Below are 27,681 nucleotides of genomic sequence, written 5' to 3'. Positions count from 1 at the left end.
AGAAAAACTTGATTGAAATTACTATTTAGATCTGATGCACACATTACTTTTTACAGACAGCACTCAGACATGCCCTGTTTGCCAAGACAAGATAGGTATCTCTGTTTTTAACTTTTCTCCCTTTCACATCTACTCTCTGGACCTTTGGTTTCCTAATGGTTTGATTCTGGAAAAAAACACCAGGAAGTGCATAAGCATGCTGCCAACCACAACATTCTGGGTTGCTGGAAATTACAAACCCTTTTAGTGATTACATTTACTTCAAAATAGACATGAGCACGAAAAATGGGAGGAGTCTGCCATTCAGGGCCAAAGAGAGGAAAACTACCAGCTCTGAATGATTCAGTCACTAGATTCTTTAAAATACTGGATGAAGAACCTGGTGTTCTTTAAGCAGTGTTACAGAAACGTAGTTTATACAACGTTTTGTTCTCTTAAACCCTACATGTTTTCCTTTACTATTCCTGTGTCACGCTTTGCATCTGCTCAGTATTAGCTCTGTACTACATACACAGAACAAAGGCACTCAACACAATCCTAAGAGCAATGTTTTTCACAACGGCCAACTAATCTCCACCTGTTATTCCTCACTCCACCCTGCGATCAGAAAATGAAGTTGTTTAATACCCTGAATTCCCAAGAGACTGCTTGGAGTGTAAGGAACTGCTCGCATTATTCAATGTCAGTTGGTAAGCACAAGACTTCTAGATAAATGAATCTGTCTGTGAATTCCTTCAGAGTTCAAGGAAAAGGCAATGGTCAAGTCATGTTATGTATGTGTCAGCAGGAGATACTGTATGATACAAGCAGTGCAGTTAATTAGAACGTGTCAGAATTTAGGGAAGAATCACAGGCTTGATTAAAAGTATCATAATTCTTACTTCAGGATGGTTCTGACATATCTAATAAAGATGCTGTACACAGATTATACACTGCTTACCACCTGCTGTCCAAATACAAAACGCTTATGTCAAGAATCTTTGAAAAGGAAGATGTGTGAGCAACCCAGAAATGCAAGCTGTACAGAACTGGTAACAAAAATAAGTTCACTTTCTGTGTCTTCACTGATTTTGATTCCAGGTAAGAGTCCAGTTTCTGAAATACTGAATTCTTAAACTTACTATTCAACCTTTTAAAATCAAATCATGATAGATTTTGCTTACAGAAACAGAAATGACACCAGATGGAAACACACACACAATGGATACACCCTACCTGGCAACTGGCTTATTTTCTTACACATGCCACTGCAAAGAAACTGCTCACAATATCCCGACGCAAGCAATTTTTAGAGTCAGACCCCACAGGGTGCACTAGACTAATCTAGATTATTAAAATCCCTTCAACATTCCCCCCATACTCAGCTCTTGAGAGCTGACAGAGAACCAAATTACTTACCCACTGATTCAATGCAGAAATCAAAGCTCAGCTCAGAGGCCAATTTCTTGCTTGACTTCAATTTTCCTTGTAAATTCACAATTTTCACAAATTCTCAAGAAAAGCAGAAAAATAAATATTAAAACCCACAGCCAAAAAGGATTACTGATGGCTTTAAGTACGAAATACTAATTTCAACTTTCAGATGCAAAAAAATGCCCACATCTGACAGCTACGGTGTTTGCCCAAATCTAATCCAAGAGCACCTTCTCTCAAAATAAACACACAAAACGTTTTTATAGACTTTGTATGATTTTAGACTTTACTGACGGCCTTCCTGAAAACAAACTTAGTGCAGAAATGTGAATGCAACATAAAGGTTGGAAACGTAGGCTGATTAAGTCATTGCAAAGTTCCCAGGGAGGTATTACCCTCTGATGCATGAGTCTTTGTTACTGGTATTGTGGAAGATGCAAGTGCTAGCCTTTTATCTGGCTAGCCATACACAACAGGCAAATGGCACATTTTCCAAGGAAATTCTGAAAATTTCTGACTGGCATGGATTTGAATTCTCAGCCGTAATGCTGCATTACATTTCCTTTTGGAAAGAAACAAGAGTGAAGAGGGAAAGTGGAACTGCAGGAGTCACAATGAACAGTTATTCGAATCGTATCTGTTAGGAAATGCTACACCACAAATTAGTAAGGAAAAAATTAACTTATGGTAGAGTTAAAATCAACAACTGTGCAAAGCATGTTTTGCAAAAGAGATAGTAAGTTGCCCAAGAGTCGCTTGTTACTTACTGTCCAGGCAGACTAGGACAGTGTCCCTTTCCAGCTGTGTTACGTGAATGGCATCTAACTGTTGATTGCCTAGTGAAAAAGAAAAGGAATTAGTTTATATCACATCATAACACTGATTTCTGCCATCCCCCCATCCTCTTGCCAATTGGTACAGTATTTTCAGAATGCTACAAGCATTTTGCAAGCTACAATATTTTTATTATTTTGTATTTTCAAGGCTACGTGATTCCAGAATGTTATAGGAGCAGAACAGGGCCTAAGGACAAACCCATTAGTTCAAAGCATGTATTTAATATGAAAGCATTACTGTTTATTGGCATAAAATGCATTTTATGTTACAGTTCAGCACAGAAAGTCAGCTTCCTTCATGAAGGGGCATGTTAATGAACAAAAGGAATCATCAAGGGAATCCTTGCCCCTAAAAAATGTTCTTTTCCTTTAAATTCACATCTGGAAAGATTATTGTGCTGATATTAAACTAGAATTTAATAGTTTGCATACTTTTTATTAATGAATTTCTCAATACAGCTGTATTTAAAGGTTAAAAATTGCATCCAACAAAGGCAGCAAAGAAAAGCATCTGCAAAATATCAACCAGCTTTTGAAGATAAAACAAAACATTCTACTTATTAATAGCCAGCTGAAGATGACAAGCCTCCCCCAAGGACTGGAGGACAGACAAGAATGCATTTATGTGAGTCTTTACACAGGAAAGAAGGGGAAAGAGCATTAAGGCTGACCCCAGTAAAAAGTATGCGACCACAAATGAGAACTCGATCAGCAGGGTCTGCGTTACTATTTAAGGAAGTTTAATAAAAGATCTGTCTAAAAATGAAGTCTTTTAAGATAGTTTACAGTAAGGTTGGCAAATCATCACAAGAAGAACTTGGGATTGGCTTCTATATACTTTACATAGAGAAGCTGCATCATTTTGCCTAGCATAAAGGGTTTCCAAATGACTTCTGAGGCAGGGATGTTCAACAGTTACCAGACAATAAAAGAGTTGCAAGAGAGACCAAGGGTCTTACCTGCACCAATTTCTGTAAACCATGAAGAAGCAGAGTTCAAGTTGATTGTCTCAAACTGAACTACCTGATTTGGTTCAGCACCCTTGCTGATAGCTACGCAGACCATCGGGTACTCCTGCTCTGGTATCACTAGCATTTCAAAGACATTCAAAGGGCTTGGCAAAGGAAAATCAAAGTGCTGAGGGAGAAAAAAAAAAGGGATTAAAAAAAAAAACAAACATTTTTAAAGTTTCCTTTTACCTAGGAAGAAAGAAGCCTAAAATGACATGCACAAAATGTAAAAGATATAGAACAGTGCTTCACTGCTACCAAGAGTGCTTTTTTTTAAGAAATCATGAGCTGTGAGCAACATTAGGTTACACAGAGGCACGCTACTCCATTATTGCTAGTGCTGGGCTTGATCCAACACTTGACTGATTCAGTCACCGGATTTTCTTAGTCAACATGTGTCAAGCCAGAAATTCAAGTGCTCAAAACCCACAAATGGGACTATACTAGGATGTACTTTCCATTACAAATTCTAGAAAGGTTACTTCAACAACCATACAACAATTGAGACCTTGGAGCAGGTAAGAAAGAGATGCAAAATTAGATGTTCTGAACTAAAATGAGATATTTACCTTTATTAACATGAATTTCTGCATTGGCTCATACCACTGTAGCAGAACAATTCCAGACTGCAAGGCACCGCAGAGGTACTTGTGTCCTGTGTATGGATTTCTTACTATATAAAATAAACAAACAGGAAAAAATTAAAAAAATTAAGTCCAGGAAGCTTAATGAATACTTGAAAATAAAAACTGCAGATATCTTGGCAAAGAATTTAAGAAACAGTTTCACTTTGACACTGATAATAGTTTTCTGGATTTCCATTCAAATATCCCCCATGATTAATATTCTGCTACATTCCAGATAAATTAAATTATCCTTGTAATTAATAACCCCTAGCATTTTTTGCATTCCAGTGAAGAGGCCACACGCTGAGTGGCCAGAAAAAAATTGTAACACCTTCTTCTTGGGGCTGAGAGATGAGGGGGAGTGAAAGGTCTGGGTCATGTTGTGAATTAAAAAAGATTCCCAAGCAGTCCAGACGCCCCAGAACTTCCTGTGAGCTTTGACAGCTAATGAAATACATTTTTTTCTCAGTTAGATCCAAGACCAGCCTGATTTTAGGAATACTTTGTAAATATGACTACTGTAGACACTTTAGATGAGCTAAACAGGATGTCCAAATTTGCTACAAGGTACTTTGTATTTTGCTTAAACAAAAGTGTAAAATACCATTTCACACAGGGCAGATTTCAGAAGGACGTGTGTTCTGTAGAAAACCCAAACCTTCCTGAAAGTCAGCGAAGCCAAAGACAAGTTTATAACTTCACAAGCTTTAACTTTTTTGTGGGCACTTAGAACACTGAGAGATGGCTTCAGTCCTCCCCATACTGACATCATTTTTATCCATGCCCAGCCTTTTCTTTGTGGAAAATATTATTTTCACATTAGCCTCACTAAAAATTGGATCCAGGTCAAAGCCTGAGGCAAACTGACAAACCAGAAGGGTGTTTGTGTATGGCACCGAGTCTGGGATTCAGTTACAAGCGTGACACTTGCAGGCAGCCTGCATGTCACAGCAACCAGCTGGCTCATGTGGCAGCCTGAAACCAGTGATCCCAAACATCTCCTTATTCACCGAGAGCTTCAGATTCACCCTTGGCAGCTCTCAAAAACAGCATACAACACATCAGCTGCATGCTACCGGCATTCTCCAGGGTTTCCCAATGGATCTTGTTCTAGATAGCAACGTTTCTAGGTTAAGAGTTGATACCAAAAATGCTTGTGTTATCATTGCCATTGACTGGCATAAAGATCCCCTGCAATAATATAAGGAAATAGCATAATCATATTGTTTTCTGAACAGTGAACTAACTATAAGTTTATTAAAAAGCAATGAGCTGAAGACATGCCATGTCCAAACAACAAAGACCAGGAGAATAACTGTGAAACTCAACGCCTACTCACCTATACAGCATTTGTGGCATCCTTTTGTATCAGGAATCTTTGTCGTTAAGGCAAACTTCCTGGAATAACAGGTATAAAAATGCATCAGCAAGAGATGCCAAGGGACTTTCATGCTACCAGTTCAACAGCATTCAAGAAAACTGTCACTTGATAATAATTATAAGTGAAAGATTTGTACCTTGGTAATATTTTGTCAGGAAACCTATGGGTTTGAATATGAGCAGCTAATCCTGTTTTCTTGGCTTGTTCAAACAAAGCTATTAAATTATGGGAGTAGAGCTGGAATGTTTTCCCTGTAAGAGAGAACAGCACAATTGATATGGCACACACACCTCCGTCAGAGGAACGTACGTTTTAGAGAAATATATGTATAGGAAATTACCTTCTAGAAAAATGGACCACATGCGTCAGATATTTCAAGTCCAATTATGAAGAAAAATAAAACAAGACAACAATAATAATGCATATAGAGAAAACATGGCATTCAACTCAAAGTTCATTTCAGTAACACTAAAAAAGCTCTGAAAGTTAGTTTTATGCACACATTTTTAGAAGGCTGTAATTACACAACAACAATTCATTTTATCAGGACATCTTTATAAATCAGTAAAAGTGGCGCTACACAAAACCCTGTACGTTCAAAGGCACAACCCTACAATTAGTCTGCATGCCACACTACCTCTGCTTCCTGCCAAAAAATTCCACAACTGCTGATTTTTTTTTATTATTATTATTTTTTTTAAGAATCCATCTGATGGATTGGTAGTATTTCACAGCCACCTCACTATTCTTTAACTTAAAACTTTTTTTTTAGGGTGTATTTATTTTCTAAATCTGGTTCATACCGAACATGCTGTCCAACAGCCCCATTTTGGTAATGCAGCAGTATTGCCAAACTCTATCTATGAAAGTTTTTCAAATTAAAACACTCATGAAGCAAAACTTTCTATACAAACACATGAAATAATTACAGTTTTCTATTTCACTGCAATGAACAGACATTGTACTGAACGTTAATTTTAATCGTTTATATTTTTTCTGCTTATACATACCTGACAAGGACATTAAGGTGTTATTGATAACATACAGCCAGGTGCATTTTCGGGGAAATAACTGAAGAAAGAAATTATCTCCATTACTAGAAGCACACAGGAATTTCTAACCATGGCTTTCCCTGCCAGCTCCACATCTGTCACCATTCCTGCAGTGATGGACGCTGGAGAATGTCCCAGCTTCAACTACATTTTCCCATTTAACTCACTCCTTTGGACCCCTTGCTTAGTTTGTTTATTTATTTTTTTATTTTTTGGCTCAACCAGTTTTCATTCCTTTCCTCTTCTAACCCTGAAACTTTAAAACCTCAAATTTTCTTTATTTTTTAATTTTTCTTTATTTTTTAATTAGCAGCAGAGAGCTGAAGTGGGACAACTGGCAAGACTGGAATACCAAATACAGACAGACACAGCCTGCTCAGGAACGACAGCTAGAGAGACAGCAATGTTATTACAGAAGCCCACGAAGCCCCAAACAAGTCAGAAGAGGGAAAACTAAAAAAAGGCAGTCATATTTTCTAAGTAACTTGAATTAGCACAAAATCCTGTATTTTGTGGGACTTATCTGCTGGCTATTTATGTTAGCATACTGCTTTGTAAACAGGCAGCTCAGGGAAGGCATCGGGACTTATTTTTGTTTCAGAGTAAAGAAATTACTCATAGGCAGCTAACCTAGGTCTGAGAACATTTAAAGCTAGGAGCCTCCTGACAACCTGAAGGAGGAAGGGACTTTTGTTACGTGATAGGAAAATTACAGCATTCAGGAGCATCAACAATGGAAGGAATAAGGATACATCTTTATTTACTTAATTATTTTTTTTTAAAGAGACTGAGTTTATTGATGAGGATTCATAGCTAAGGACCTCCCATGAGAAGAAATTCCATGAACAGAAGGAGGAGTTCGTAAGATCGAGATGTTTTGAAAGGATACTTTAAAAAAAAAGACAACAGCAGACTCGACCACTGAGAGAAACCACTGCATGACAGAGCAGAAGATGCTTGAATCAAGGATCTGCAAAGAGGGGCTCCGCTGGTTCAAGCAAATGTCTGCCTAAACTAACACCTATTTCCAACAGACACTATAAAGTGACAAAATCTTTCCTAAAAAATGCTCAGCCCATGAAAACAACGTACATAACGCTGCACCAAGTGCTCTGCCAGGTGCCAAGTTTCTTCAGCTTGGAAACCTGCTGAGTCAGACAGGGGTTTTTATGCTCTTAGTGATCTTCAGTGGATTCATCTTCCATGAATTTGCCCAGGCTCCCCTCTGAACTCACGTAACTCCTACCATTTGTAACTCCCCACAGCAAAACATCCCAGGCCAGTTACCCCCTGTTTATTTTTACATAGGCTGCTGTTAGCTTCATGTGATGCTGCCACTGGAAGAGAAGGGGCACAGCTGCTCTCTGTGAACCCTCTCCAAGCTACCACAAGATGGGTATTTGTTATTTCCACCCCAAACCTTAAGTATCACACAGACATATACAGAAAATGGAAACAAGGGTGTGAGGGTGAATAGAAAAATCACAGGATAAGCCTGAAGAAAGAAACTTAAGAAAAGTTAAGATGCAAATCCGATTACCAATGCAGAGTACACAAAGGCAACTTCAACTCCTAGTAACTTGGGAAAACAAATGGCGAGGACCCCAGCTTGACAGGAAAGAAAATTAATCTGAACTGCATGATTAGCACAGTTACTAGCACTGGGGTAGAAACTTGTGCTAGAATCAGATAAAAAACACATTGATAATTATTCTGACTACATGCACTCATGTCAGCAGGCCCCCCAAGTTTCCTTAACAGTACTTAAGAACTGGCTCAAACCCCAAGGCCTCAGTAACAATTATTTTCAAAAACTGTTGGAAGACAACCAAGGACCTCAGGAAGGACGAGCACAGCACCTAGGCTGAACTCTGAGAGCTGCATGAAAGTCTGATGGACTGCCTGGTCATCCGGGGTAGCACAAGGACACACCACACACTTTTTAATTACCAAGAGGATAACAAGAGAAGCTAGTGCAGACTTATACAGAAGGGGCTGCATTTGAACATCAGAATTTCCTTTTTCAGCAGAAAAACTGCCCTGCTGGGTGCAGTGAAACAGTCAGATATGAAATATACGTGAAGGACTTCATCTTGCATGCTGCTTCCAAGGGCAAAATGAGAAAATATGAAGAAAATGCAAAAAGAAGATATGAAAACAAGAGTATCTATCAGAAATTCGCTATTTAGTAGGGGAAAAGAAGCAGCCTACAGATATAGTGTCTTTTCTAGGTATGGTTCTATTCAGTATTTTTGCTAAAAAATTAGTAATAGAATAAGAGAATGCTTCTGAAATCAGCAGATACTATGCTTGGAGAGACAACAAGCACTTCGAAGGATGTCACCAGAATTAAAAATTGGAGAAACAGTTAAAAAATCTCAAGCACCAACATTTAGTGGGGAGGAATCATGAAATGAATAAATGCAAATAGGGAAACAACTGGCATGGCTGAAGCACTGCTGTAAAGCCTCTGGGGTTTGTAGTGAATCACACTTAACCTCCGCCAACTGAGGATGCTCTTACAGGAAAGGAAACTCATTTGGGGATGCATTAAATGTCATAATTAGACAGTGCTACGTTCACTCTGCCAACCACTACCATGTCTAACCTCTTGATAGGATATAAAAAAGCATCTGGAATAGTTCAGAGAAGACTGTCACATAAAATAAATTACGAAAATATACGAAGAAACAGATTAGTTTTACTGACTGAGGGAAGAGATAATTGAGGTAGGGCCAGGGGGCCTCCAACAGTAGTCAGCACATTTTTTGGAAATCTGTTAGAAATAGTAGTTATTCCTTATGTGGAAGGTGTCCCTGCCCATGGCAGTGGGGCTGGAATTTGCTTATCTTTAGGGTCCCTTGCTACCCAAACCATTCTGTGATTCTATGATGCCATGTCTGCTGATGCTACAAAAAGATTAAAAAAAAAACAAACTTCATATTCAGTGTTCTGCTACTGCATTCAGGTACATGGTCATCTCTCTCAATGTGAAAGGGTCTTCTCGATATATTGCATTCAAATTCAGACTTCTCACCATCAAGCCATTTATAAACTTCTCTTTTTTTTGTCTGTGCCAAACTATCCCCTCCCCGACCTTGCTGAATTGCTTCCCTTTTTCTTTTTCCCTTGAATTTCTGTCTTCTAACAAGATGCTCCCAGAAACAAAGGATTTTTTTCCTCTTAAGCACAGACACCTACACAATGCCCTTTCTGTGAAATCATCTTTCTCTCACTATTAGTCATCAGTGTCCACCTCGTCACCTCTGGCTTTTGAGCAGTGCCATGTCGTGGCTGAATGTAACACTTTAGAGGCCTGAAGTGCCTTTGTGAACTGCTTTTGAAAGCTGCAGGTGTACATCTCATTAGCAGCCTCTGTCAATGCCTCCCTTGCAAAAGCATCCTGCTGCTTCTGATTCTAAAAAGGCAAATGTAGCAACACCATGATTTTATGAAGTGGAAACTCTTTGGAAAGGGTTAGAGAGCCCAAGAAAACTGAAGCAAATGCATACTTATTGGTGATATCACCACCAACTAAACTAAATGGCTGAGGGCTTTGGTAGCGTGCAGTGGAGAAGCAATATGCCACCTAGTGGAGATAAAATGGAGAAAGGAAAGGTAGGTAATCAGTCGTCTCCATGGAGAAGAAAGCTAGTTTAGTACAGAGGTCCTCTGAAAGCAGTGTTATATAAAGAGCAACAACAAAATCAGGTAAGGGAACTATTAATTTTAAGACTTCCAGTGTTTACTTCGATGTGAATCAGTGTATGCCACAAAGTCTGGCATCCTGTCTACCCCCCCTTTAATATAAAACTTTCTTGCTTCCTACTATTACTAAATCTGTGTGTTCAATACACCAAAGATCACCTGTTCCATTGTTGCTTCATGAAGTTCATTCAAATTCAAAGTATAGATACCTTCTTCTGTTCCAAAGATAATGTACTGATCTAAAAAATTAAGAGAAATTGTTTATTTCACAAGCTCATTAGCACTTCAGTAACAGGCAGCCTTAACATACAAACACAAAAAGTAACTTTACCTTTAGTATCTGGATGTATCCATGATGTTGCACAGTTAATCTTCAAGGGACAACCATCAAAGACTTTGGAAAAACATGCTCCCATCTGAAAGACACAAAAACTGAAACCTGAAACAAGTTTCTAGGATAAAGGTCTTAACTTCTGGCACTTGGCTACTTAACACACAACTGTACACACAGCATGGCCCTCTTCTCTTCAGACACAAACTTACTCTAACCTGCTTTGATGAAAAGTATTTTTTACCTTTCCCCCCAATTACAATGCAGCCTTCCAAACCTTTTCATAGACTTCATATATGTTAAGAAATGCAAAGAGTGCTCAAAATGGTATGGACAATTCTTACCTACTAGGTAAGAAGAAGTTCGAGTGCTTATGCAGCTGTGTAAGAAAGCAAAACAAGCAGAAACATTCAAGCAAGTAGCACTCTCTCCATTTGCTACCTCCTTTCCCCCTTTCTCTGTATTAAAGAGCGAATGCCACTGGAGATCACAGCCCACAGAGCCAGTGAGGTCTCCATCTCTTCCCTTCACCAGTCAGGATGTGAAGTTTTTAAGAAAAGGAAACAAGTACAAATAACCGAGTGAAAAGTAATTGGCTACAACATGCACATCAGCCCAGATGAGGTGGTGGCTTGTTCTAGCATAAAGCTTCTGTCACTAGAGAGATGACATGAGGGCAGACTTGCAATAATTCCCACTGCAAATGAGGCTTCTTACCAGCACCTTCGGCGTGGGTGGTAAACCATTGATCGCTGGCTTCTGTGGGAAGAGAAAAAGATCATAAAATAGCTCCCACGCACTGAAATAAAACTAGCTGGCTTGAAATGATATGTGAAATAGGGCAACTGATCAGACTGAGAGTCACAATACTTACAGGAAAATCTCTTTTCTCTTTTTTACGTGGCAGCTGAGGGATTTGTCCAGATCCTTCTGCATTTTCTTCAATGAGTTTCAACATGCCATCCCCATTTCCTAGAAGGAAGCCCAGGCACATTTTGGAACTCACTTGGCATAACAAAATAGAAAATATTTTGCTGCCCTATTCTCTCTTCTCCCTGTGCCTAGTGGGAGTAGAGCACAGTGAACTCTGAAACTTGTGTATACACTTCTCAGGTAGCTGAACCTTTCCAAGAGCAGCTGGCTTCTCTTCTGCATGCAAAGCTACACAGTAAAAAAGGCTTCCCATTATCCAAACAGTCCCCAGGCTAAACAGGATTGAGAATGAAGCTGTGGCAATGTCCTCACAGATGGTTCTTCCCGCACGTTCATTGTTTTTATGTTATTCCTGCAGGCAACAGTATTGACTGGCTGAGCATCCCTGCTTTGGGAAGGACATTTCCACCATGGGTCATGGCTCTAACACACACCAGCACATATGTAAAGTTTCACTTCATGGTCAGCCTGTATTAAAATAACAATCATCTGAACCCAGAGCTGACTCCCAAACTGATTTCCTTTTACAGGAAACAAGGCACCTTTAGGAAATGCAATGCATTTACCCAAGTCGCTGTATCTAGCTGTGAGCAATCCTGGGCTACTGATGCTGCTGGTCATACCAATGGAGGACGAATCAGTCTGAGGCCCACAAACAGGAATACTCTGTCTCCTATGAGCTGGTGGGGCTCTGTTCTGGGAGTCGGGGAAATGCTTTATCGTCTGAGATTTCTCATCATCTGGGAGGTTTTCCTCAGGGTAACTGTTTATTCTTGGCTGCAACAAACAAAAGAGGTGATGATTACCTGGGAAATGGCATCTGGAAGCATACGCTTAAAGCAAATTTTAGTTCAACTCACACTGCTTATATATTAAAAAAAATGTAAAAATCAGCCTTTGAACAAAGACATTTGTCAGAAGAATAATCTAAGAGGTATTCCTTCTCTGATGGAAAAATCCCAGCAGTGGGCACGATGCTGACTGAGAGGACATTCCACACAGCATGCTCTCTTTACAGAGAAAATACCTAAAATTCACTTTGTCTACAACAGTGCACAAGGCCAGGAGTTCCCAAAGGTCAAGACTGTACAGACTGCAAGTCAGCATAAAATACATGAAGTCAGCAAGCAAATGGTATTGAAGAGAATTTATAACCTACTGAGAGCATCCAACGTAAGCATGGCAGAGGCTGCACGAGTGGGGTTTTGCTGCCTAAAACCACAGCCACTTACCTTAGGAGGTAGAGGAGGTGGCCCTGCTCGCTTTAGTGTTGATCTGAAATAAAAAGGTGCAGGAGTTGTCTTAGTTAAATCAGTAATATAAATAGACTTGCTCGAGAACAAAGATTATAAATGATACAAGCCAGATGCATAGAAAAGACTGATCACAGCTTTGCACGAACAGGGTTAAACTAGAAGTCCAAGGGTGGGAAAAAAAAAAGCATGTTAATCTTGTTAGAAGTGTAGTTTTTGATAAACTCATGTTCTTTCATAAATGTAGGCATTAAAGAGTGTTCTGTGATGAAGGGTATTGAAATTTGAAAATCATATATATTAAAGGACTAGTTCTCTGAAGGCATCCCCTTTCCACTGCTTGGATTTTACTTTTGCACTTGTTTTTTCTCGAAAATTCTTCCTGCCAGTGAAAATGCTGCATTTCTGGATCAGCCAGTGAATCACAGAGCAATGTTCTTCCCCAGCTTTTCCAAAGTGACAAAAGAAGTTCACTGGACATCTACTAACAGCAGCCCCAGCTGCACCTGAGCTTTGGGCCAACCAACACAAGGGTTCACAGCCTTTCAGTGCCGCTTGCTGCTTTCCAGTGCACTTCTGGATCACTCAGATGTCTGGGTAACAGGAGCTGCACAAACCCTCCTGGAGCTCTGCAGGAATATTTGCATGCCCACTGCCACCGTGAGGCCTGGCAGATTCGTCAACACAAAGTCTACTTTCAAGTGTGAGGCACTTCCATACATCCTAAAATAACCTCAGGAAGGAGAGCAAAGGAAGAAAGCATTGCTTTGCGTACATTCTCCAGACGATCAGATAAAACAGTCAAGCGTGCGTTAGCTCTTTGAGCGCGACCAGCCCTCGCTTCTACGAGTGGCAAAGCTGCCTGCAGCATTTTAGGGGATGAGATTTTGCCAGGAGACTGCCTGCTTAGCGAGAGCCACACGGGGTAAATGCAACTGTACACGAAGGAGGTTCACTCACTCTTCCACATCTTCACTCCCATCGCCAAATTTTGTAAGCAGTCCCCTAGGTGAAACGTTTAGAACATTAGGAGCTCTGCTCTAAGGCTGGCACGTGCAACCAAACTGATTGGTGAAAACATCTTTTAGTTTTGTAACGAGCATCTCCCAGCCCTTTACAAAACACAGTGCTTCTCTCTTGCTGCATTAAGCCCTTTTCAATTCAGCACAGTCGCTTCCTTTCCCTCCCTCCCTCACCCCCCACCCCCAAAGAATCATTTCAGCTCTCTTCCACACTAGATACCATCAGCTAATCCTTCCTCTTCCTACGTGGTATTTTAAATATTGCTGAAATGCCTAATAATAGAACCAACAAAAAAAAAAAAAAAAAAAAAAGAAACCTGAGGAAGTTACAAAAGGAGAAAAGCCTTTGCAGAGAAGAAATAGTGGAAAATTGCTTCCTTGAGTGTTGTATGCTCAAGGCACAGACTGTTTCCCATAACAGCAGGAACTTTTCCTCCAAAGCCAACAAAAGGTTGCAGGCTGGCTGTCTCGGTGCTCCAGAAGCCTGCTGCAACCCAAGACTCTGCAGACAAGTCAGCCTACAGTGCAGACACCCCCAAATCCCACACCACCACACAGATCCTTCCGTGTCCCACAGCACATGTCACCCAGTGAGGAATGGCTACAGGGGTAGCTAATGGGAAAATCAAAACATATTACCCAAAAACTAATCCAAGCAAACATGGATTGCTCTACAATTCCCCTACCATTTATTTGTTTTGAAGGAAAAGCAGCTGTGACCAGGAGCTACTAAAAAAAAGCCTACCCATCAGCAAAAAAACACCTCCATGATACAGAAAATCTATACAGAAAGTCATTTTAAAATGCTACAATAAGGATGGGAAGAGCCAACAAGTAACGTTCAATCTTCAGGCACAATTTCTGGTATGCCTCTTTCCACTGAAACAATTCCCAAGTCAAACATAGCAATCGCCATTACTCTGATAAAAGCCAAAGGACATGAAAAGCAAGGCCGGCTGTCTGTCTCCCCGCAGCACGCATCCTCTCTTTACATCCCTGGTGTTATTCTGACTTGCTGGGGACAGAGGAGCTATGCATTTCCTGTTTATCTTTTTAAACTGGAAGTGGCTTCCAAGTGAGCGGCACAGACTGACCATCCAGAAGTTTTATGACTCTTCTCCTTTCAATCAGAGAGCTTGTGTACTCAATCTGTATCTATTTACACATTCATAGCCCTAGCAACGTTTGCTACAGCTACATTCCTTCTGCAGTATAGGCTGGAATGGACAATCTTAATAATGGTACAGGAACAGAATTAAATCAGTAAGTTGCTTTGCAGGGAGGATATGAAGATGAGAAATCAGAGCTTTCCTCCCTCCCTGCTCTTCGACCCTGCAGATTCCAGCTGTCTGCACAAAACTCACCACTCATGAGAAAGGCTTCAAATCTTTTAGTTCATCAGGGTCACACAAGCAAAAAATCATGAATAAAGGAAGGAAAGAAGCCACTGTCATTACTGGACAGAGAAAGGCAAGGTCTAGAAAGCCACCCTGAACTTTTACTATGACGACAGTGAGAAAAGAAGAATGGGTTGAACTTAAAAAGACCCAAACACTAGCAATCTACATGACAAGGTCAGCCTTCCAGGGGGCTGGAGTGTCAGCTGACAGCTTATGCAAGACTTTATCTGCAAAAAAGCCAAAGAAATTTACTGCGTGCTGCTCAGTTCCAAAGAAAGATGGGAAAGAGGCTCTTTTAGCTTAGCAATTATTTGAACTGAAATACCATCTTTCCCTACAGATGTGCATCGCTGTTACTAAACATTCATATCACTCAACACAAATTCAGAGGTTGCCTTTAAAGGCAGAATCTGGTAGTTTGCAGCAAAAGGAAGCCACATACATGGTAAATTCAGTCCTAACTTGGGCACAGTTGTGCTCCCTTGCATCAGGCCTGCTTTAGCCCAAAGGAAATCAGTTCGAGGGTATCTTTGCCTGAAACACTGCATCCCTTAACACTACGTAGCTGTTATTATAGATTGTGCTAAGCAGACACCCACAGCAGCAGTCGCACCACTAAATCTTCAGAAGAGGTTTCTCCTTCGCTTACTGGCAAAGACCTGACCTCCAGCACTGCGAAAACACTTGCCACAGGATGTCACAACTACAGAAGTGGCTCACAAGAGACATGCAAGGGTAGTGCAGGATCCTGAACTCAGCCCTTGCAAGGTTTCTGATTTTGCTTCAGAATATTGGCTTTGGCAATGTTATTTCAGCACGGCAGACATCCGTGTATGCTTTGCTTTCCATCTACAACTGGGAGCTACAATAAATTTAAAATAAACTACTGTTCATCATTAAAAGAGATTAAAATCCAGTCTCCAAGACAATGACCAACCAACAGTGGAAGGATGACTGAAAACTGGGTAAAAACTCCCTTGCTTTCATAAATATTAAATATAAATTTGGGCTTAAGGTTGGATTTTCCACCTCAATTTATTTCTTTCAGACTATATTTTCACATTAAATCACAGAAATACAAGATGTTTTAAAACTCTGTACTTACCTGCTGCTTCCACCTTCTACAAAAGGATTCCAATGTGAAGCAAAGTCATTGCCAGCTGCCACCACCTGAGGACGCAGAGATTTTCATTTTTTTTTCCTAACAAACTGAATTCACAGCACGTGAAGAAGCCTGGGAGATTCCCAGAACGACCCATTAGCAATAAATAAAATTCCTAAGTGAGGTAATGTTTTAAAATATAGTTACAAAACAATTATCGAAAAGATATTTTCTTCTTAGATTCAGACTGAAAAGCAGCATCTGGAAATGGTATAATGCCAGTATCAAGTAACGTTAAATAACATGAAAGCAAAAACTTATGGTGAAAACTCAGTATGGATTTTCCACTCGGGGCACTTCCAAGACACTCTTCCAGCAAGAGAACATAGTGCAGCCACCTCCAAACTCGTATGAAATACTGTCAGGAAAGGCTGGGGGCATTCCTGCCACTGTACCAAGGGGACCTCATCAGCAACAACATGTACAAGTCTCTGAAATCACATGCAAATAAGATGAACTTGTATCCACCTGGTGAACTCGAGTACAGCTTTAAAAAAAAATAGGACTGGGATTTTTCTGGAACGCTGAGCACAGATTTCTCCAAATCAAAATTAATGGCAGCTGTTGGTATTCACAACACTTACTAAAAAATGGAGCCCTTTCAAACAGTCACATACTGACCCAAAAGAACGTTAATTAGCTGATCTGAAGTAAACTGCTGAGAACTGGAATAAACAGCAGCAGCTCACAGGGGGCAAAAAGTCTGCATGCAAGTTGGCTGGGTTCCAAGAAACAAGCAGCAAATAAGCTGATGATGGTAAGATCAGGGACTGAAATGCAGAACAGCCTCTCCACATTATCAAATTAATTGGCACTTGCTGTTTTTTTCATCTGAGCGTGACTCCCTGCACAAAGCATAGAGGGCAATTCATTTTCTTAAAAATGTTTCAATTGTCCAGGGACCAAGAGTAGCCTTCTCATGACTCTGTACTTCAGACTTAAATTACTTAGAGTTGAACCACAGAACAATGAAGGTGCTATGATTTTAGTCAAGGAAGGAAAAAACAAACTTGTCCTTACCATTTCATCCCGAGCTTCAGTTTCTTTCCGTAGAGGGGGCTCAAACTGGAGCTTATCAACTACAAAACATTACATGGTCAACTTTAATACACGCAACATTCTGCTAATGTCCTTTCGATGCTTACTACAGTGAAGCACATGTTGTAGCACAACAAAATAACGTACACAACACTTAATTTGCCTATAAAATGACTACCACTATAAATATCATTATTGTCTAAATGCTTAAATTCACAAATTTGAAGCCCACAAGAAACAGATGAAAAGTAAACAGCAAGTCATAATATGAAAACACACTAAAATGTAATTGTGTAACCACATGTTATTTTTAAATTCACATGAAAGAAAAAAAGGGGCTTTTAAAAGTAAGCTTCCTAAAAGCGAGACATACGTGACTCAGAGGAGCAGCTAGTCTTTATATTACAACAGGCATTTGTCCAAACCTGAAGAAAGGCAGTTTCTGCCCTCAAAATTTCAACTTAGATCCAACTGGGTAGAGCATTAGCATTGTTTTAAAAGTAAAGAAAAGGTTTTATGAAAAGAAAATGCCCTCAGTTGACAGACACTCTTGTGAGGACAGTTATTAAAATTACAAGTGCTCCAACAAGGTCAAGAAAAGGTTTAGCTTGTGAACTTGAAATAGTGTAAAGACAAACACAAAATGCTACCTTTTTTACAGTTTTCTTATCAGAGAAGGACAGCCCATGTATTCACTCCTGTCAAGTCACTCTTAATTTTTTATGTACTTCCAATTAGTGTTTTTGATGTTTTAAGTAAGGCTTAAAGCCTGACAGATCACAGAACTGAAAGACTACACCGGTCATAGAAGGTTTCTGCCTGAACTTTACTATGCAGCAATGAGATGAAATGAAACAGCAGAATAACAGGCAAGTTTTAGTTTTGCTTTTGGAAAAATGGCACTGGCCTAGGCTGCCCCATCCCTGGCAGTGCCCAGGGCCAGGCTGGATGGGGCTGGGGGCAGCCTGGGCTGGCAGGAGGGGTCCCTGCCCATGGCAGGGGCTGGAATTAGATGGGCTGTGAGGTCCCTTCCAGACCAAACCATTCTATGATTCCATGAAAATATCATTGAAGATTCATGTCTGTGCATTGTTTCTTCAGGTTTCGTTTCTCAAATGTGCCAACAGCAGGAGAGAATTTCTAGAGTACACAACTGAAGAATGACTACAACATCCTCTCTTGGTAGAAACAAATCAACACCATCAAACAGACAAATTATATTTGGAACTTACAGTTTATCTCTGATGCCGTTCTTTCTGCCCTAACATTCCTGTTTGTAGAACGAATTGTATGGCGAATAACAGAGTGAGGCTGCAAGAATTGTAAACAGAAAAAAAAAATAGGAAAGTTATGTGCCTTTCTGTTGGATCTCAATCAACAATCAAACCAACAGAGAGAAAGAAGAGCTGTTGCAGAGCCACATCATCTTTGTCCAAACCAAGACCCTGCACAGGCTGCACATGGGAACTTCATATACACTCCACAGCAAAAATGTGACAAGCTCTGACAACATTTCCTGGTTCCTCCAGCACAGGAACTTACAGAAACTCTAAAAATGTTGGGGCAGTGCCCCTGTCAAGCTGGAGTCTTACATGATGAAAGCAAAGCAAGATATTTAAACGCTGGGTTTACCTAAAGGTAGAAAATAACAGATGTTCTCACCTCAAAATCATCATCATCAACTTCATTGTAGTGTGTGTGGTTGTCAGGATTATTAACTTTGTCCAACAGCTCAACTGCTAAAGATCTTGAAAGACCAGGCTGCCCTACAAAGCTATGCTAAAATCATAAAAAAAAAAAAAAAGAAGTTATAATATGCAGCTGATATGCAACTTCCAATAATAAACACCCAATATAGAACATCACTGAATTTTGCCTTGTTTGAGAGCTCGAGTATTTCTTTAATGACTCCATAGTGACTAGAGTTTCTATCTCCTCTGTAAGCATGGAAATGGCACACTTTTGACAGTTGGAAATTAAATTCTGAGTCAAGCAATTACACATTAACTTCATTTTTCACAAAAGTAGTTTGGTCAAATTTAGTAAGACAGACACACGAACAAATGCTAGCTATATAGATCAGTTTTCTGTTTGTGTGACAGAAAGGGTCAACATCTGTGCAGCTATACCTAAGAGGCTGAGACATCCACTTGTGGAAAAGGCAGGCTGAAGAACATAAGGCAATTTTCTGTAATTTTCCCTACCAAAAATCATAAAAAACTTGACCCAGAATAAAGTCTTGCCACTTTTTCTAGTTAATCATTGTCTCATTCATTCAGATTTCACCACCCATATTGTGGGAGAGAAAGAAAATTGTTCCAGTTTGATTTTCCATTGATTTGTTGCTCACTTTGAAGCAAGAGATCATTTACTACTGTCACAAAACGTTCCAAGTCACTTACAGAAAGGAGTCTGTCTGCTGTTGGTCTCTTCTTTGGATTTTTTGTAAGTGCAATTTTGACAAAATTATGGAATGTTGATGACCTTAAAGGAAAATGAAGTTTTATATTTAATTTTTCAGTAAGATCATTTTGATTTTAACACAGAAACTAGACAGATTACAAAAGGATGCACTAAGTTAGAATGCTGTCTAAATACCTCAATGCATCTCAGGTTTGAATTATTATGTTACCAAGTTAACAAGATAGGAAAAACACATTTGACTAATGGAACTTGCATGAAAAACGTTTTGGTAGGATACAGAAAATAAACTAAGCACATATGTTGCTATTTAAACTTTTTCCAGTTTCAACTGTTATGAAATTAGGTAGCAAAAATTCTGAATTAGGTACCTAGCAAACCCTCAAAATCCAAGCAAACCTACAAATTTCACTGTTCTTAGCTACTCGTAGGAAAATATATACGGAGTTCTAGACAAAGACTCAACTTACTCTTTAAAATATTTTGTTGCTATTTCCAGAACAATTTAGGTGGTTATGCTATATAATCTTTTAAATTTTGAAGTACAATTTGATGTTATGACTGGACCTACAATTTTTCAAGCATTTTTTCTCAGTTGCACTTGTGTTAGTATAACTTCTGTGGCCAACATTAGTCCAAGTACACTTGATTTCAAATCATGTTAAAAAACACATTTCCTCTTCTATTTTTAACATCTACAAAAGGACATCGGAGAAGTAATGTACGTTGACTGGCTGCAGTTACAGCGAGCAGTTTCGATTCAGGAGACAAACATTTAGAAGTGTTTTCTCCCTTCTTCTAGCACACACCTGTCTACCCAAATACCTCAAGGTAAAAAGATTTTATAGCAAAATTGCAAGCAAAAAATCCATAATTGTTTTGATAACAAAACATGAAAATTAATATGAAAATAAAATGTTATTAAGTATGACACAAAATACTGCAGGTGCTAGGAAGGTATCACAAGTTGAAGGAATTATTGCTGAATATAAATTGGCAGAGGCACATACTTCATGAAAGGATTAAACAATTACCTGTCCCATTAATAGTGGCAAATACCTTATAAATAGGAATTAAAGGGAAGGGATAAAAATAGCTTTTCTTCCTAGGACAAACAAGAGGACCCAAGGAGGGAGATTTTAAATCCATCTGGACCACTGGTAGGGGCCAATTCACACAATAAGACTGTCCTGTGCCATACTACTGGTTTTCTGCCATGTCAGCAAATACCTGCTGCTGGACCTCAGTTCTCTCTCATTTGTTTTCATACTGCAACAAACAACTGGCTGTTTCTCAGAGAAACAACTTCTGGGTGAAATCACCTCTTCTCTGAGTTACTGAATTTAAAACTAGCCCACACTATTTTTCACAGCGTGTCATTATCTTCAATAATGACAAATCATTTTCTCATATTATCTACAAAATATTGAACAAAGGAAAGGGTTTAACCTACCATTTTGCTTTTTCCTTTAGCTTTGGTGGTTGAAAGTTACTTTTTGACATTAAAAACAAAGCCCTAAAGGTAAAGGAAGAATAACGTAAAATAATGTCATCATATGGTTAAAAATAATATATATATATATAAATTATATATATATTCATTCCAATATCTAAACACTTTAAATTTATAATTCATGATCAGAATCATTCTGGTGAAACTGGATTATAGTCTATACTGTGTTAGAGGACAGATGTGATAAAGTTGTTCATTTTCTTATCCTTAAATAAAATCTTTTTAATGCCATGCATAATCTTGTTAAACCTAAGGCTACGGGTTTCTTTAGCGATTTACTCTACGTGTTCTTAATCGCATTGTTACTGACACTATGAATTTCTTTTGTTAAATTAAAAGATTTAAGTTTATTAATTCAATTCTAAATTCAGGTCTTTAGCTTCAGACTGGTATCTTAAAAACAGACATAGCTCATGCAGAAAGCAACTGATGAAGGAATACTAGTGTGGGTTTTTAACTCTGAGCTATGAAGAGGGTTGAAGCATATCGTAACAGCCCCTGCTAGGACTGAAGAGGATCTGGAAGGAAAGCAAGCTCCGCTGCCAGCAGACCTCATGGGGTGCAGATCGAACATGGGTGGCTGGAGTTCCGCGAGCTCAATGGCTGTTATGCCGACCGCCCAGATGTCGCAGAGCTGGTTGTATCCACCATTCTTCTCCACTGCCGCAACTTCTGGGGCCATCCTTTAAAAGCAAAGGCATCAGTCAGTCAGCACATACAGAAAACAAGAGCCAAATCTGAATCACTGCCTGCACGCAGGAGTCACGCAGTACTTTATATAATACAAGTGCAGAAAACCCCACAAAGAGCACGAGTAAGGCAGAATCCTGCTGTTGCCTCTCCAGCATCAGAGGACAAAAGAAACACAGAGGTTTGCGTGTTCTGCCTAAGGTTGTGAACTTGCCAGCAAAGCTAGGAATAGAACCAGAGTCTCATGATTCCTGGAGAAATGCTTTAATGACCAGATAATCTTCCTGCCCTGAGTCCTCACGCTGCACCAGGATAAGGAAGGCAGCAAACAATTAGAAGGCATTGTCTGAATTAAGCTGGACGAACACGTTCAGTCTATACTAAGAATATCGCCCTGGAGAAAGGCATCCTAACTGCATCACAGTAACGCCAGAATTCAAAAGCAGCCGCATTTGCATATTCATCCCGCTCAAGATTTACACTGATAAGTTAGCATATTAAAAGCTGTCTTGCACAGAAATTAGGTACTAGAGATGATTAAAAGATCAAAATCTTTTTCTTTGCAATTTCTTCTGCACAGCAGAAATCTGAAAGACATCATTTAGTTTATTCACTAGAAGAACAAGAAGCTGGTGAGAAACTAAATGACCACTGCATAGCTGGAAAAAAGGGGAGAATGTTTTGCATTAATAAGGTTGAGAGAAATCTGAGGCCTCAAACACCAGGTAGGTTATGTTACAGCAACAGACCAGCTACAACCAGTGGTTCCCAGACTTCTACTCTTTGGCATTTTACTTGGAAGAAAGGGAATGTATGCATTTGCTATATATATTTTAAAATACATGCATATACTTCTATATTTATATACACATACTTGAGTATGTGTATTTTAGAATTCCTGGCATGATTTCTAAATACAGACTCAGCTTTGCATGCAATCACAGAAATGGAAGTAGTTTATTACCAGTAAGGGGTACCAATAAATGATTTCCTCTTTGCAATGGTGGCTGTTATTTTTGCTGCTACGCCGAAGTCAGCTGGAAAATGAAATGGTCATATTTAGAAATTTAGATTTTAACACTCCAATTCTACTCTAGGAAGTATCGTATTATGAAAAGACACTAATGCAAATCAATGCAAATTAAGAATTCATTAAGCTTCAACAGTTAAAGATTAATAATGAGATCAGCTAATTTCTACACTGACATGATCTCAAATTAAGAAGATTAGTTTCTATGTACAGCTCACTCATGATCCTCTTCCTCTCCTAGCTATTTTTCCATCTCACAAAACGGCAACCAAGCAACCTCACAAAATTTAGTGGGTATTCAGTTTAATATTCTAGAAGAAAAATAGCATCATGCTTTGGAAGCAGCACTATTTCTGTGTTACTTACAAAGGAACTGTGGGGGGCCATCTGTTCTTACTTCTGGAGATTCTGTCTAGGGGACAATTATCCCTTACTCTGAGAGCTGCAGATAATCGAGGTGGTCTTGCAGAGCCAAATATCATTTAAGTCCTGTTTTGTTTTTATTGTATTTGTACTACGACAGCTGGAGGTTAATTGTGGACAAATCTAACTAGCTCAGCAGGCAAAAGGAAGGTATCAGTGTGTGGCCCAAGTTTAACGGAGTTAGTGGAAGCTCCTATCAGTTTCAAGGTTTTATTTTATTTTATTTTTCCTTATTCTTTAAAAAAAGCTTTACTTTCCTAGCATAGCACTCCTGTGCCACCGCAGGGGAGTAAGCATGTGGAACTGCACAGCTTTTCTGAGGAGTAGCAATGCAGCTAATCGCAGCTACCCCAGTTTCAACACCAGACACATGATGATGAATATCTCATGCTGTCTCCCAGGATGTCTGCGTGTGCATGTAGGCTGCTCTAAAGAGAGGCAGCAGACAGGCGGACGGGGTTTTAGAAGGCAGTGTGCTCAGATGAAAGATTCAGCCTGCCTGAGCTCCCCTAAACACGAAACATCACTGGAGGAAGCCAGCAATACAGATCCCTTCTGAGTGTTCATCTGTGGGCCACACAGTGCTTGCAAAGGAGGAAAGTTTCCTCATCTCCACCTGCGTGGACATGCCCAACATCACACGCTGGAGGCACAGCCAGCAATGGACCCTGTGTTGCCACAGGCTGCCTGGCTCAGGAGAAGCTATCTCACTACAGAGCTGTCATTGTGGCTAGGAACAAACACATCGATATCGAGGCAGCCCCAGCCTGACAAATTCCAGGGAAACCTGGGAAGCTTCAAGGTCTGTTGGTTGAAAAAAAAAACAATTATCTGCAACTTCTTGACAGAGTGCAAAAGTTCTCATCTCATACATACATACAGCCATAGATACACACTTTCTGTTGTCAACTACTGCCCTAATAGTGCAAGAAAGAACATTCCGCAGTGCAATACCAAAGGTTCATGGCACAGAGAACTAATACAATTGGCTGCGTTAATACAGATTTGCTGTATTATGCTTTATCATTTATTGCAAGCTCAATCTTGGCTGAACACGGGCTGTTCAACACAAAGACAAGGCCTTATAAAAGCTGAATATTCTCATCAGGAGGTAGGGTCTCTACATTACAGGTTTTTTTGTGTTTTAAATTTTTTTGTGTTTCTGCCTTGTAGGAGTGATAAAAGACAACTTTCTAAATCAATGGTCAATAATCAAAAAACTCCTATTTGCTTTCTGTCTTACTAATGAATTCAAGCAACTTACCTAATTTGACATCTCCATGGTCTGTTAGTAGAATATTTGCACCCTAAAACAAAATAAATATAAAATTAAAATACTTTATCAGAAATATTTTTCTGCACTAGAAAGTTTAAGATAAGTTTCTTAAATTTCCAAGTTACCTTTATATCTCTATGCATTTTTCCCTTCATATGCAAATAAGCAAGACCCTGGAAATAAAAGAGACAACACTTCATCATTTCTGACATAACACTTCATCATTTCTGTCATTTGTTAACATTCTGCAAAGCCAGTCTTATTTAACAAATTGGAATTACTCAATGTACCTTATTTGAAAAGTCAAAAATTTGAGATTTGCAGCTAAGAGGTATGCTGGATTCTGTTCCTCATCTCTCCCAGCCCTACCCAACACATGTGAAGACCTGTTTAAACCACTCATGGTCTAGCATCTTACATATGGATATGTGTATTTTCAAAACAAGCCTCAGGATAAATCACCATTTTCCTTTACTAAAATTAGCTATATTTTTGAAGTCCTGAAGGTTTCAACAAACAGGTGTTCAGTTTTTGAGCTGCCCGTCCAGCAATACCAGTTCCTGCAGCAACAGGAGATCAGGAACAGAACTCCCTAGCAGATTTGTCCATAGGTTTACACCCCTGCCTCTGGCAGTGACGAGTTCAGCCACCGCTTCAGGGAAAGGTGTGCATCTTTGTGATTCTCTTATGCAATTATTATTCATAGATGCAGCAGGGAATGCAAAGTTCCTTTAAGAAACATGCTGCCTGCATCACCTTATCTTATATTTCTACAATTATTAGCAATCAGAAGATGAAAGAGTTTTAGTTATTTGGTTGTAATATTTTTCCTCTACAAATGGTTAAAATTTAATGTCACAGATCAAGCACGCAGTTTAAAATGTGCCTTTTTTTTTTTTTTTTTAAATACCCAGGTACTTACTCTTGCTTGCTAGGTATTAGCTGCTTTCTGCAATGAGATTCAGAACTTTGTCCTAAACCTAAACACTTTCTGCACGGAATCACTGTATCAGAACAATGTATGAAAATAGCCTAGACAGCACTGTGGTCACAACCTGCAAAGCCCTGTCTTCCATAGTTTCACTGAAACCAACAAGATCACCAAAGAGGTGATCCAAACAGGACTGAGTTTTAGTATTTTGGCCCTGTAATGGTTTCCACAGAGACATCTACTCCTGCATAAGCTCCTTTGCAAATTACATTGCAAATGAATCATAGAATGGTTTGGGTTGGAAGGGACCTTAAAGGTCATCTAGTTCTAATCCCCCTGCCATAGGCAGGGATACCTCCCATTAAATCAGGTTGCTCAAAGACCCAACTAACCTGGCCTTGAGAAGCACTGCTCTGACAATGGTTCTAAGCAAATATCTGCACTACATTACTGTATTTTTTTTGCTAGTTTTTATGTATACAATATAGAAACTAACAGATTAACTCTGGTCAATTGGTCTCAAGTGAATTCCCAATGCTTGCAAATGGAAGTGATGTTACCGCATCATTTTCTGGAATGACTCACCTTCCAGATTTACTTTCTGTACACAGACTATCACACAAGACTTTATCACACACCTGCAGAAGTACAGTACCTGTAAAGTTTCTCTGCACACGTATGCAATTTGTAACTCTGACAGAGGTCCTGTTACTGAAAATAAAGATTAAAAAGTGTGTAAGTCGACAGCCTGTAACATATAAATATTGTGAAGCAGCCAAAAAAAATTTATTGCCATGAAAGTTAAAGACCTTTTTTTTACAAGGACTGTATTTTACATTCAGCTGAAAAGAAGGTTTTGTTTGTTTGTTTTACAGAAAGCCTTTCTGTAAAAAAACAAAAACAGCACAGCAACAGAAGACAATACCCACAGCGAGAAGAAAACTTGTTTGACAGAAATCTAATTATCATTTTAAAAGTGACTTCGCAGTAATAAAATATCCTGTACTCTGGGAAACGTAGAAAGCAATAAAAATGACTTCTGCTAATTTTCTAATATTAGCAACAGCAATGTTTTATGCTAGGGGGCCATGGGACTTAGAATTGTTTTAAAGGTGTCTGAAAAATAAGTTAGAAAGCTTTTGTACTCAAAAACCCCACATTTTCATTTAAAGGCAAAGCAAGTTTCTGGACTGCTTTTTTTAACAACTCCAGTAAATCCTTCTACAGGGTCAACAACTCTAGGTTAGACCTGACAGGTGAAAATAATAATAGAAGAGTGGTACAGTATTGTACAAGAGGAGAGATAAAGAGTCTTTTTTTTATTATTCTTTAAAGAACAAATTTAGAGATTTCTCAGTAAAACCTGCTTCTTCATAGCATGCAGAGTCTCCACATCTAAACAGAATGTCTTCTAGCTGTGAACTATTTAGAGGTCTTTTTTTTCCAGTACCTTCAGAGAAAGGAGATAAACTACTACTGCATACTGACATTCAAGACACTGGGCTGACAGAAGGCAACTAAAGACGTAGACGAGCTCACAATGTACAACAACTGTAGTTACCAAAGAGCTCTCCACTGGGATAAATCAAGCTCTTGTTACCTAAGTATCACAGAGAGAAACGAACAGTGTGATGATTAAAAGATAAAGCATGTTCTGGCCTAGAATGGCAGGATATTAGCACAAAGTGACTGTTTCCATGCTGAGAATTGCTCTCGACAAAATCTGTTGACTGTAGCTAAAAAACACTGTTCATTTCTTAAGAAAAAACACATGTAGTGCTGGCTAGTACCAACCATTCCCTGATAGTTTCCTCTCAAATTCTCCTCTTTGCATAAACCTTTCAAAGGGTACAAATATAAGTAAGTAATTTTCAAAGTACCATGGTAAATATCTTGGAGGGATCCCCCACCGCAGTACTCCATGCATATCCACAGCTTTTCACGGCTACCAAAAGAAAAGTTAAAACACAGACATCAGAAGCTGATTGATCTGTATGCAGAACACAATTAATAATGATTATTTAAATTATTTTCTATTGGTCTTGATCGCTCTTTGTTAAAGACATACACTAATACGTGACTAGCAGTTACATGCTTTGCATGTTATTAAAAATCTCAATATAAATTCTCACCTATCAAAATGAAAATTTTATGCCAAAATCACTGAGAAGCTTTTAACTGTTATCAGACCTAAAAGATGTTGCTTTAACCCTGACCTCTTAACTGCAAGGA

The 27,681-nt window shown here is 39.2% G+C and overlaps 1 protein-coding gene across 4 annotated transcripts in view; it reads right to left on the bottom strand.

Moving 5' to 3' along the window:
- Window positions 1–27,681, bottom strand: part of MAP4K5 (mitogen-activated protein kinase kinase kinase kinase 5) — a 68,305-nt gene that overhangs the window by 6,622 nt on the left and 34,002 nt on the right. For 2 of the 4 annotated variants that reach the window (XM_084521488.1, XM_084521491.1), the window contains exons 4-29: window positions 27,330–27,394; window positions 26,105–26,160; window positions 24,644–24,691; window positions 24,507–24,549; window positions 22,754–22,826; window positions 21,651–21,782; window positions 21,040–21,102; window positions 19,568–19,649; window positions 18,828–18,944; window positions 18,398–18,476; window positions 17,148–17,206; window positions 16,071–16,135; window positions 13,504–13,548; window positions 12,523–12,565; window positions 11,857–12,067; window positions 11,232–11,329; window positions 11,075–11,116; window positions 10,358–10,442; window positions 10,186–10,265; window positions 6,277–6,337; window positions 5,403–5,517; window positions 5,225–5,283; window positions 3,829–3,932; window positions 3,209–3,386; window positions 2,181–2,249; window positions 1,399–1,491 (exon numbers count right to left, since the gene is read on the bottom strand). In XM_084521488.1, coding sequence (XP_084377614.1) covers window positions 1,399–1,491; window positions 2,181–2,249; window positions 3,209–3,386; window positions 3,829–3,932; window positions 5,225–5,283; window positions 5,403–5,517; window positions 6,277–6,337; window positions 10,186–10,265; window positions 10,358–10,442; window positions 11,075–11,116; window positions 11,232–11,329; window positions 11,857–12,067; window positions 12,523–12,565; window positions 13,504–13,548; window positions 16,071–16,135; window positions 17,148–17,206; window positions 18,398–18,476; window positions 18,828–18,944; window positions 19,568–19,649; window positions 21,040–21,102; window positions 21,651–21,782; window positions 22,754–22,826; window positions 24,507–24,549; window positions 24,644–24,691; window positions 26,105–26,160; window positions 27,330–27,394 — 2,165 coding nt within the window. The remainder of the gene's footprint in view (window positions 1–1,398; window positions 1,492–2,180; window positions 2,250–3,208; window positions 3,387–3,828; window positions 3,933–5,224; window positions 5,284–5,402; window positions 5,518–6,276; window positions 6,338–10,185; window positions 10,266–10,357; window positions 10,443–11,074; window positions 11,117–11,231; window positions 11,330–11,856; window positions 12,068–12,522; window positions 12,566–13,503; window positions 13,549–16,070; window positions 16,136–17,147; window positions 17,207–18,397; window positions 18,477–18,827; window positions 18,945–19,567; window positions 19,650–21,039; window positions 21,103–21,650; window positions 21,783–22,753; window positions 22,827–24,506; window positions 24,550–24,643; window positions 24,692–26,104; window positions 26,161–27,329; window positions 27,395–27,681) is intronic. The other 2 variants (XM_084521490.1, XM_084521489.1) reach the window with 2 other exon arrangements.

Source organism: Aythya ferina, assembly GCF_964211825.1.
Source record: "Aythya ferina genome assembly, chromosome: 5".
NCBI lineage: Eukaryota > Metazoa > Chordata > Aves > Anseriformes > Anatidae > Aythya > Aythya ferina.
Note: the sequence above shows the minus strand (reverse complement) of the source record. Positions and strands in the feature narration are given on the sequence as shown.